We start from the raw sequence: 12,469 nt of genomic DNA on the forward strand, positions 1-12,469 counted from the left end.
TTCGTGATCTGAGGTTTATCCTCATTGCTGCACAGAAGAATTATGTCCTTAATGCACCGCTAGGTGACAGACCTATTGCAGGAGTAGATGCAGACGTTATGAACGTTTGGCTAGCTCAATATGATGACTACTTGATAGTTTAGTGCACCATGCTTAAACGGCTTAGAATCGGGACTTCAAAGACATTTTGAACGTCATGGACCATATGAGATATTCCAGGAGTTGAAGTTAATATTTCAAGCAAATACCCGAGTTGAGAGATATGAAGTCTCCAACAAGTTCTATAGCTAAAAGATGGAGGAGAATCGCTCAACTAGTGAGCATGTGCTCAGATTGTCTGGGTACTACAATCGCTTGAATCAAGTGAGAGTTAATCTTCCAGATAAGATAGTGATTGACAGAGTTCTCTAGTCACCATCACCAAGTTACTAGAACTTCGTGATGAACTATAGTATGCAAGGGATGACGAAAATGATTCCCGAGCTCTTCATGATGCTGAAATCAACGAAGGTAGAAATCAAGAAAGAGCATCAAGTGTTGATGATTGAGAAGACCACCAGTTTCAAGAATAGGGCAAAGGGAAAGAAAGGGAACTTCAAATAGAATGACAAGCAAGTTGTCACTCCCGCAAAGAAGCTCAAAGCTGGACCAAAGCCTGAAACTGAGTGCTTACACTGCAAAGGAAATGGTCACTAGAAGCGGAAATGCCCTGAATATTTGGTGGATAAGAAGGATGGCAAAGTGAACAAGGGTATATTTGATATACATGTTATTGATGTGTGCCTTACTAGTGTTTATAGTAGCCCCTGAGTATTTGATACTTGTTCAGTTGCTAAGATTAGTAACTCGAAACAGGAGTTATATAATAAACAGAGACTAGTTGAGGGGAAGTGACGATGAGTGTTGGAAATAGTTCCAAGATTGATATGATCATCATTACACACTCCCTATACTTTCGGAATTAGTGTTAAACCTAAATAAATCTTATTTGGCGTTTGCGTTGAGCATGAATATGATTTGATCATGTTTGTTGCAATACGGTTATTCATTTAAAGTCAGAATAATTGTTGTTCTGTTTACATGAATAAAACCTTCAATGGTCATACACCCAATGAAAATAGTTTGTTGGTTCTCGATCGTAGTGATACACATATTCACAATATTGATGCCAAAAGATGCAAAGTTAATAATGATAGTGCAACTTATTTGTGGCACTGCCGTTTGGGTCATATCGATGTAAAGCGCATGAAGAACCTCCATGAAAGATGGATTTTCGAAATCACTTGGTTATGAATCATTTGATGCTTACGAACCGTGCCTTTTGGGCAAGATGACTAAAACTCCGTTCTCCAGAACAATGGAACGAGCTACTGACTTGTTGGAAATAATACATACTGATGTATGCAGACCAATGAGTATTAAGGCTCGTGGCGGGTATCGTTATTTTCTCACCTTCACAGATGATTTGAGCAGATATGGGTATATCTACTTGATGAAACACAAGTCTAAAACATTTGAAAATTTCAAAGAATTTCATAGTGAAGTGGAGAATCATCGTAACAAGAAAATAAAAGTTTCTACGATATGATCGCAGAGGTAAAATATTTGAGTTACGAGTTTGGCCTTCAGTTAAAACAATGTGAAATAGTTTCACTACTCACGCCACCTGGAACACCACAGTGTAATGGTGTGTCCGAACGTCATAACCGTACTTTATTAGATATGGTGCGATCTATGATGTCTCTTACCGATCTACCACTATCGTTTTGGGGTTATGCATTAGAGACAGCTGCATTCACGTTAAATAGGGCACCATCTAAATCCGTTGAGACGACACCGTATGAACTATGGTTTAGCAATAAACCTAAGTTGTCGTTTCTTAAAGTTTGGAGTTGCAATGCTTATGTGAAAAAGTTTCAACCTGATAAGCTCGAATCCAAATCGGAGAAGTGCGTCTTCATAGAATACCCAAAGGTAACTGCTGGGTACACCTTCTATCACAGATCCGAAGGAAAGATATTCGTTGCTAAGATGGATCCTTTCTAGAGAAGGAGTTTCTTTCGAAAGAAGTGACTGGGAGGAAAGTAGAGCTTGATAAGGTAATTGTACCTTCTCCCGAACTGGAAAGTAGTTCATCATAGAAATTAGTTCCAGTGATTTCTACACAATTAGTGAGGAAGCTAATGATGATGATCATGAAACTTCAGATCAAGTTACTACAGAACCTCGTAGGTCTTCCAGAGTACGGTCCGCACCAGAGTAGTACGGTAATCCTGTTCTGGAAGTCATCTTACTAGACCATGATAAACCTACGAACTATGAGGAAGCGATGATGAGCCCAGATTCCGCGAAATGGCTAGAGGCCATGAAATCTGAGATAGGATCCATGTATGAGAACAAAGTGTGGACTTTGGTGGACTTGCCCGATGATCGGCAAGCCATAGAAAATAAATGGATCTTCAAAAGGAAGACGGACGCTGATAGTAGTGTTACTATCTACAAAGCTCAACTTGTCGCAAAAAGATTTTCGACAAATTCAAGGTGTTGACTACAATGAGATCTTCTCAACTGTAGCGATGCTTAAATCTGTCCGAATCATGCTAGCAATTGCCACATTTTATGAAATCTGGCAAATGGATGTCAAAACTGCATTCCTTAGTGGTTTTCTTAAAGAAAAGTTGTATATGATGCAACCAGAAGGTTTTGTCAATCCTAAAGGTGCTAACAAAATGTGCAAGCTCCAGCGATCCATCTATGGACTGGTGCAAGCATCTCAGAGTTGGAATATACGCTTTGATAAGTTGATCAAAGCATATAGTTTTATACGGACTTGCAGTGAAGCATGTACTTACAATAAAGTGAGTGGGAGCACTACAGCCTTTCTGATTAGTATATGTGAGTGACATATTGTCGATCAGAAATGATGTAGAATTTTACTGAAAAGCATAAAGGAGTGTTTGAAAGGAGATCTTTAAAAGAAAGACCTCAGTAAAGCTACTTACATATTGAGCATCAAGATCTATTGAGATAGATCAAGACGCTTGATAAGATTTTCAATGAGTATATACCTTGACAAGATTTTGAAATAGTTCAAAATGGAACAGTCAAAGAAAGAGTTCTTGCCTGTGTTGCAAAGGTGTGAAATTGAGTAAGACTCAAATCCCGACCATGACAGAAAATAGAAAAGAGAATGAAAGTCATTCCCTATGCCTCAGTCATAGGTTCTATAAAGTATGCTATGCTATGTACCAGACCTATTGTATACCTTGCTCTGTATTTGGCAAGGGAGTACAATAGTGATCTAGGAGTAGATCACTGGACATTGGTCAAGAATATCCTTAGTGAGGACTAAGGAAATATTTCTCGATTATGGAGGTGATAAAAGAGCCCGTCGTAAAGAGTTACATCGGTGCAAGCTTTCACACCGATCTAGATGACTCTAAGTCTCAATCTAGATACATATTGAAAGTGGGAGCAATTAGCTAAAGTAGCTCCGTGCAGAGCATTGTAGACATAGAATATTTGCAAAATACAAACGGCTCTGAATATGACAGACCCGTTGACTAAGCTTCTCTCATGAGCAAAACATGATCACACCTTAGTACTCTTTGGGTGTTAATCACATAAGCGATGTGAACTAGATTATTGACTCTAGTAAACCCTTTGGGTGTTGGTCACATGACGATGTGAACTATGGGTGTTAATCATATACAGATATCAATATTGGTGTTAAATCACATGGCGATGTGAACTAGATTATTGACTCTAGTTCAAGTGGGAGACTGAAGGAAATATGCCCTAGAGGCAATAATAAAGTTATTATTTATTTCCTTATTTCATGATAAATGTTTATTATTCATGCTAGAATTGTATTAACCGGAAACATAATATATGTGTGAATACATAGACAAACAGAGTGTCACTAGTATGCCTCTACTTGACTAGCTCGTTAATCAAAGATGGTTATATTTCCTAACCATGGATAAAGAGTTGTTATTTGATTAACGGGATCACATCATGAGGAGAATGATGTGATTGACATGACCCATTCCGTTAGCTTAGCACCCGATCATTTAGTATGTTGCTATTGCTTTCTTCATGACTTATACATGTTCCTATGACTATGAGATTATGCAACTCCCGTTTACCGGAGGAACACTTTGTGTGCTACCAAACGTCACAACGTAACTGGGTGATTATAAAGGAGCTCTACAGGTGTCTCCGAAGGTAGATGTTGGGTTGGCGTATTTCGAGATTAGGATTTGTCACTCTGATTATCGGAGAGGTATCTCTGGGCCCTCTCGGTAATGCACATCGCTTAAGCCTTGCAAGCATTGCAACTAATGAGTTAGTTGCGGGATGATGTATTACGGAACGAGTAAAGAGACTTGCGGGTAACGAGATTGAACTAGGTATTGAGATACCGACGATCAAATCTCGGGCAAGTAACATACCGATGACAAAGGGAACAATGTATGTTGTTATGCGGTTTGACCGATAAAGATCTTCGTAGAATATGTGGGAGCCAATATGAGCATCCAGGTTCCGCTATTGGTTATTGACCGGAGACGTGTCTCGGTCATGTCTACATTGTTCTCGAACCCGTAGGGTCCGCACGCTTAAGGTTTCGATGACAGTTATATTATGAGTTTATGAGTTTTGATGTACCGAAAGAGTTCGGAGTCCCGGATGAGATCGGGGACATGACGAGGAGTCTCGAAATCGTCGAGACGTAAAGATCGATATATTGGACGACTATATTCAGACTTCAGAAAGGTTCCGAGTGATTCGGGTATTTTTCGGAGTACCGGAGAGTTACGGGAATTCGCCCGGGAGTATATGGGCCTTATTGGGCCATACAGGAATAGAGGAGAGAGGCCAAAAGGAAGGAGGCCTGCGCCCCCCCCCCCTCTGGTCCGAATTGGACCAGGGGTGCAGCCCCCTTTTCCTTCTCCCTTTCCCCCTCTTTCTTTCTCTCCTACTCCAACAAGGAAAGGAGGAGTCCTACTCCCGGTGGGAGCAGTACTCCCCCCTTGGCGCGCCCTCCTCCTTGGCCGGCCGCCTCCTCCTTGCTCCTTTATATACGGGGGCAGGGGGACACCCCATAGACACACAAGTTGATCTTCGTGATCGTTCCTTAGTCGTGTGCGGTGCCCCCCTCCACCATAGTCCACCTCGGTAATATTGTAGCAGTGCTTAGGCGAAGCCCTGCGACGGTAGAACATCAAGATCGTCACCATGCCGTCGTGCTGACGGAACTCATCCCCGACACTTTGCTGGATCGGAGTCCGGGGATCGTCATCGAGCTGAACGTGTGCTGAACTTGGAGGTGCCGTACGTTCGGTACTTGGATCGGTCGGATCGTGAAGACGTACGACTACATCAACCGCGTTGTCATAACGCTTCCGCTATCGGTCTACGAGGGTACGTGCACAACACTCTCCCCTCTCGTTGCTATGCATCACCATGATCTTGCGTGTGGGTAGTAAATTTTTTGAAATTACTACGTTCCCCAACATTGCCTCGGTTTTGTTTGTTGCTGTGGAGTCGAAGCTACGGCGGCGGGGCCCTGTGGTGTACGATGACTGGCTGCAGGCGGCCCTTTCGGCGATCTTCCATGGCGCCAGCCGTGCCTGGTTTCGTTCTTTTGAGTTCTCCGTCAGAGTCGGAGCTGCGTTGTATGGTCGCAGGTCGACATGTCGTCGATTAGGGTGGGCTTTGCCCTGTGTGTTTCTGTCTATGGGAGTGGGCTTGGCCCTTGTTGTTCTGGTTTTTGCCCGGTTTTTCGTAATTAACTGGGCAATTCTCTTCTTCTTAATTAATAGATGAGGCAATCTTTGTCTCCGTTTCGAAAAAAAAGGAATAGATAACCAAAATCCACTGATCTCGCAATCAGAGGACATCTGTGCTCAGAGATCCAAATAGCATACTATTCACCTCACAGCAATACACATGGAAATGCTGCAATAGGACATAAAACAGAAGTACTATTTATACGATGATATCGACCAATACAAGCAGTAGTTGTTATGGATAGCAAGATGAATAGAGAGAAAAATCATCAAATAAGCTTAGAAAGTGCCAATCGAGTAACTTATTTGACAGACCAGTTGGTTCAGTCTCAGCTTCCGATTCACTCAGTTTTTCTCGACAACTGGTATGAATCGCACACGAAAAAGATCTGTACTTGTTTTACTATGTAAATGTACATACAAATAGTACCCCAGCACACTTTATGCAAGACAAAAAACATGATTTGGAAATCATCTCAAGCAAACACATTCCTGTATATCAAAAGCAATTAAAATTAGAACACGCCATATCTAAAAAGAATACAAGTGGTGATAGGTAATTAGCTATTCAGATTTAAATAAGCCTGATAAGAGGCAAAATAAATTGAATTTATTTTGCACTGGTTAAATGGAGCACTTACAAGTTACAACAGGGTGCTTCAACATGGGAAAAAAATGAACGATCATGTAAAAAGTTAAGGGCTAAAAGCAAGTCATTATCATGGTACAAAAAGTTATAGCAATAAATATGAAATGGCATCAAAGTGCCGCTGAAAGAATGTAACTAGCATGAAGATGGCATGAAAGTACCGCTGAAAGAATGTAACTAGCACGAAGGTTCCAAATGACTATCCACATACAAATAATTCTGGCAGCAAAAGAAACAATTGAGACGACATGTACTAAAATGATCATTACAAAACTACCCCCTCCATCCGGGTTTGTTGAGTCCCCTCGTATTTTGGGTCAAATTTTGACATCTATATAACTAACGGAATATGAAGTATATGCTACAAAAAGTATATTGTTGGATTTGTATTCGAAAGAGGGTTTTCCATACTATATATAACTTTGTGACATGTAGTTTATATTTTAGTAGTTATTACAAGAGGAGAGGTTTTCTTCCTTTCTTTGAGTGTTTCCTTTCATGCCGTGTACAGGAGTAATTGAGCAGTCTTCAGAGCATGACCAATTGATGCTTCAAACGGAATTACTTACTGCCACCGCCACCGATCCATTGTGCTATTTCACAATGGCATGATGCCTTTGCAAATCTGTGGGGACTATATTTTAACTACCATCTTCAATGGAAAAGGCAATGGCCTGCTACGCATCCACATGAAGCATTTTATAAGCGAAGATGAAGATTTCATAAAGTACAGCAACACGCCTGGAAAGAAGGATCAGCCATGCTCCTTGTCATGCCACTCTTCTCAGAAAGGAATGGTAGAAGAGTATGTTTTGGGGGAGTATGTGCAGAAGCAGAACTGCTGTGTCATTGTGCTATTTCACAAATTTCAAAAGTCTTGACAGGTAGTTGTGTATTTTATATGTGCAGAACTGATGTGTTTTTGGTGGACCTATGTATTCTTCATTGACACTATTCTTGCTTGTTTCAGAGATGCATTTCTGAACTGAAGGGTAGGGTTGCTAGAGGACATAGCAGCTCTCAGCTCTGAGTAATAACACGTCGAGTTGAGTGATTCATGTCATCCATGTAAATAAAATGGAAGCTCCCTAAGAAACACAGAAGTTGTTAGTATTATAATTTAGTTTTCGGACTTTGCAGGTTTCTATGAATGCTTTTGCGGACCTGTGATTCTCTCTTATTGTTACAGGAATCTGGAAGCGGGCCTGGAGATTCAGAGGTGCGGTGGAAAATGTTGGATGCAAGCCAAGCAAAGTCAAGCTGACGGAGGAGCAGAGAGCTCCCATGGAGGCTAACCGGCTTAAGGCACCAGAGAGGGCGGTAGCAGCTCGGCCCGGCATCTCAATCGCAATCTACCGAAACTACCACAACTTTGGCGGCTGCAGGATCCTGAATCACTTGGCATTGCCTGCTTTGGCGATGTAGCATATACCCCATTGTGTTTGTTAAGATGCAAAGAACATCTATTTTCTCCTGATTTGTTTGCTAGAAATGTTTGTGGAAGTTGCTACTTTGGTGCTGATGGTGGTCACGGTAATCATGGGTGTGTTCAGGTGTATCAAGTGCCTTTATTTTTGGCTCGTGTTTGCAGCCATTTGAACATGAAAAAAAAGGTTTCTGGAATCCGTGTGCATGTTCTCAACTCACTTTTGAGTACATTAATATGAAACCTGATGATATGAAAGTTGGTGTTTGCATGCACCAGGTTTGTATGATGTCCATCTGCATGCTTCATGAATAGCCAGCCTCTAGATGTTGTTGCTTCAAATTCCTAACTGAAAATATTAGGTTCTATGGAATGGAACCATCTATTTGCAGAGAATACCAACAAACATGCATCCTCGGTGCACAAGAAATTGGCAGGAACTGTAGATGAACTAATCAGAAACATCTTAATAAAAGAAATTAACTAACTCATCCGCTCATGCAGAGAAAAGCTTAGTTCTCACTTTTAGACCAAGGAACACACAGAATATATATTATATAACCAAAGTCGACACAATTGGCCAAGCTAATCTTGCAACACAAACATCAGTACGATTCTTAGACCCCAGTGTCTGTTAAAGTCAACACAATACGGACATGTCCTGCTTACGTACATACATGCATATGATTAATACAGCCATATCAAACTACATAATGACTACATGCTGGCAGGTTTGTAGCACCATCTTGAAACTCCTCCATCCAACTACAGATGTTATGGCCCAAGCAAGACCATAGAAGCAGCTCACAGGCGAGCTCAGATCTGCATACATATACTCAGTTAGGAATTTGAAGCCACAACAGTGGATGCAATGGGGATCTTTCCTATCTCATTTTCCTAGGAGGGAGGCATGCCCTAAATTGCAGAGTACAATATAGCTTAAGAACAAAGGTGCACAATCTGCTTATTGCTGCTCCCCAAGGATCCCAGAGCCATCTTATTGCAGTTTGGAAGCAATATTATAAGAAATTAGCAGACATGACATGTAAACTCTATGTTCTTGAAAGCACAACATGGTAAATAAGGAGTACTCGCAAATAGACGACTCCGGGCCTTCAAACATCAACTTACAAAGATTCCATAACGCAACATGGTGTTATGCAAGATTCCTTTTTTGAACATCATCATCGTTCAATTGAATGATGATGTGTAAGTACAAAGTATGACTAAAGATGTACTCCCTCTGTAAAGAAATATAAGAGCGTTTAGATCACTAAGTAGTGATCTAAACGCTCTTATACTTCTTTAAAGAGGGAGTACTATATGAAGATGCCAGCACGAAAGCCATTTTCACTCCTAAGATCTGGAGCAAATAAAACTAGTTTTCCAAATCAGTATGTAATCACATTTTTATCCACTAACCTCCTCAATCAAATGTAATGATTAAACAGGTGTGCAGAGACAACCCATGCATTGGCTACCTCTAGCTAGTTTGACAAGGAGGTCAAGCCTAACAGAACAATGATTAACTTTCTACATAACCGTGCGAGTACAACAAGCAAATCATGCGCCTAATGGCAACATAAAATAAAATACTTGGGCTTACCAGTTGATCAGATAGTTGGTTCCCGTAACACCGGTGGGAAGCTAAAGTATGGGAGGGCACACTTGCCATTAAAGAAGGGCACCAACCTGGAACAGACCTTGGTCATTTCATAAGTCTTTACCTCCATTGAGTAACATTCCTCATCGTCAACATGACTACCTACAGGAGCGCCTTGGAAGAACAAGAATCCTTCGGCTGCAACCAACACGGAAATGTAACAGTCATGATACTGCTCAGGCAGCCGTATGATCTTCTCCAGCTCCCATTCTTGGGAATTATGCTGCAGAGAGGTATGGTAGAGAGCAAAGGACCCGTGTTGACGGACAAGAGAAAACATCCCGAGGGCTCCTTGTGTACCCGCAACAACTGCAATCAGACGTGGACGAACAAGGCTTTTGTCATGGCTCTGTTCATGCAGATCCCTGAGCTCCAGATGATAGCCGGTGAGAAGATCGACAGTGGAGAACCTCATGGTGCGCATGTCCAGCACCATCAAATGGCCACTCCAGTCATAACGATCTGTCCAGTAGAAGCAGCCGCGCACGCAGTTAAAACTGAACATGAGTTCCAAACATGGGAAGATGGGAGACTCGGCCATAGACATACACCATTGCCTCGTTGTGGATGAAAAGACAAAGAGGATGAGCTGTGTCGCGTATTTTGCAAAGCATATCACCTTAAAGGGCTCCTCCTCGCCATCGTCCCCGGTGGAGGGAGCGAGCACGGGCTCGAATGCCGAAAGGGGATCTTGTGGCTGGGTGGCAAGGGTATAGTTGGAAGCCAATCACGCGAGCACACGTCGCGCCTTGCACTGCAATGCCACGGCGATTCGTCCATCTAACCACCCCACTTTATGAGCTAGTCGGCAGTCACCTGCCCATCCACTCACAAGAGCACACGTGGTGCTTTCTCCACCCTCCAACGGCCTATAAATAGTGCCTCGTGATGCACTTGCTTTACACAGCCACCTTCCTCACACAACCAAACAGCAGAACCAGTGTCAGATTTCCCGAGGGACAAGTTGAGCGCAAGATGGAGCACCAGGGGCGCGGCGCAGGCGAGAACAAGGGCGTCGTGGAGAGCATCACGGAGAAGCTCCCCGGTGGCCACGGTGATCACCAGCAGACCACCGGTGGTACATACGGGCAGCAGGGACACGGCGCCGGAGTTACCGGCACAGGCACCGGCACCAGCGAGAAGAAGGGCGTCATCGAGAACATCAAGGAGAAGCTCCCCGGTGGCCACGGTGGCCCCCAGCACACCACTGGAATGACCGGCTCGGAGACGCATGCCACCACGGCCACCACCGATGGCAACTACGGGAAGTCGGGACACACCGGCACTGACGGCACCGGTGAGAACAAGAGCATCATGGACAAGATCAAGGACAAGCTGCCTGGACAGCACTAAGCCCAGCCGGCCGCCCCGCTACCTTTGCAGAATATATAATAAGATGGCCAACTTCCACCGTGTATACATTAACTGAGTCTAGTTTAACTAGCTCACTTGGTCGTTGGAGGAGCGCCCGAATTCATCTGGGTTTAAGTTTTCGTTTGTTTACAATTTGCCTACTTTGATGTGGAAATTTCCTCTTGGTTCAAACCGTGTATGGTATGCTGTGGTATCTATAATATACATCTATATCTATAGTTACTATTAAAAAAGCAAACATGAATTCTCCTATAACCACACCACAAAATATACACAGGATAACCTGCACCCCACGATCAATTCCATCTAATAGGTTTTTGATGGCTCCCGCTCTGCCCCCGCTCCCACCTCCTGCCGCTCCACCGCCTCCTCCCCAACTCCGGCCACCTCTGATCCCAACTCCAGCGACTCTTCCAGTAGCCACCTTCACCCCGCAGCCGCTCCCGCCGGACATCTGGTGCGATGACTCTCCGGTTCAGACTGCGGTCCGCGCCGGTCTTGGCGTGGGGAACGCCATGGCTTCTGATTTTGAGGATCAGGTTTGGTCTGCCATCTTGCAGCCCATCACTCCATTCCGCCACAAATGCTCCGGCATCCACCTCGCTGTCAAAATTGAGCGTGCCGTCATGGAGATTGACTGCCTCATGCTTGCATGCTACCTCCAAGGTTGCCTGGGCGGTCAGTCCGACATGTTCATGGTCCTCCAGCTATCGCCTTCGGAATTCCGCTTCACCGTCTCCTCGACCCCGGTCGCCCTTGCTATCCTCCGGGAGAGGGAAATCGCGTCGCCCCACATCCACATCTCCTTCTTCGTCTGCCTGCCCGCGGATGCTGACAGAGACTCCCCCGCCTCCATTGCTCCTCGCCTCCTACCCTCGCCTCCCGCTCCATCGCCATGCCAAACGCCTGCACTCATGCCCGTCGCCCCACCCACACTCGACATCGGCGATCGCCTGCAACACGCCTTCCGTTTCATCTCCCACACACTTTGTCTTGACTTCAAGGTTGGTCTCTCATTTCAAGCTGACCTATGGCAGGCAAAACGCTCCATGGTCTCACCACCTCGTCATGCCTTGACAAAAAAACACGATACCATCATATTTTTTCACAACTGTCGCCTCCCCCTCGACTGCTTCCTCGTCGCTGCTCTGCTTCAAACTAGGTTTGGGGGCAGGGCAAAAACCTTTGATGTCCAAAAGCTATCCACTTCTGCGTTCTCCTTCTGTGTCGCCTCGAAGGACGCGCAGGCTTCCATTGCCGCTTGCTCTCCCGTCTCGACACCCTTCTTCTTCAACCGCCTCCGTCGACAATGCTCCGTGCCGCCCCGCCTCGCCCCGACGATTGTGCGCCATCAGCCAACAATCACCTTCGGTGGTGGCTGCTCAGCCCGTGTTCCTTCAAGCCTCGGGAACCCTGCCGGAAACAACAACACCGCCGCTTGACGCGCCAAAAGAGGTTAGGCCTTTCCGTCATGGATTAAAATTCTTTAACCGGCTTCTAAGCATGTACCACAGCGAGATCACACGTCATATTTTCCAGCCTAGACATGCTCCAACGGTCTCTTT

At 44.3% G+C, this 12,469-nt stretch overlaps 1 protein-coding gene across 1 annotated transcript; it reads left to right on the top strand.

Moving 5' to 3' along the window:
* The first annotated feature begins 10,447 nt into the window (after positions 1 to 10,447).
* LOC543252 (cold-shock protein CS120-like) lies at positions 10,448 to 11,118 on the top strand. Its single transcript, XM_044577146.1, has one exon. It carries the CDS (start codon positions 10,506 to 10,508, stop codon positions 10,881 to 10,883), a length of 378 nt encoding a protein of 125 aa, XP_044433081.1. The 5' UTR covers positions 10,448 to 10,505; the 3' UTR covers positions 10,884 to 11,118.
* The last annotated feature ends 1,351 nt before the right edge of the window (positions 11,119 to 12,469 follow it).

Source organism: Triticum aestivum, chromosome 7B, assembly GCF_018294505.1.
Source record: "Triticum aestivum cultivar Chinese Spring chromosome 7B, IWGSC CS RefSeq v2.1, whole genome shotgun sequence".
Lineage (NCBI taxonomy): Eukaryota > Viridiplantae > Streptophyta > Magnoliopsida > Poales > Poaceae > Triticum > Triticum aestivum.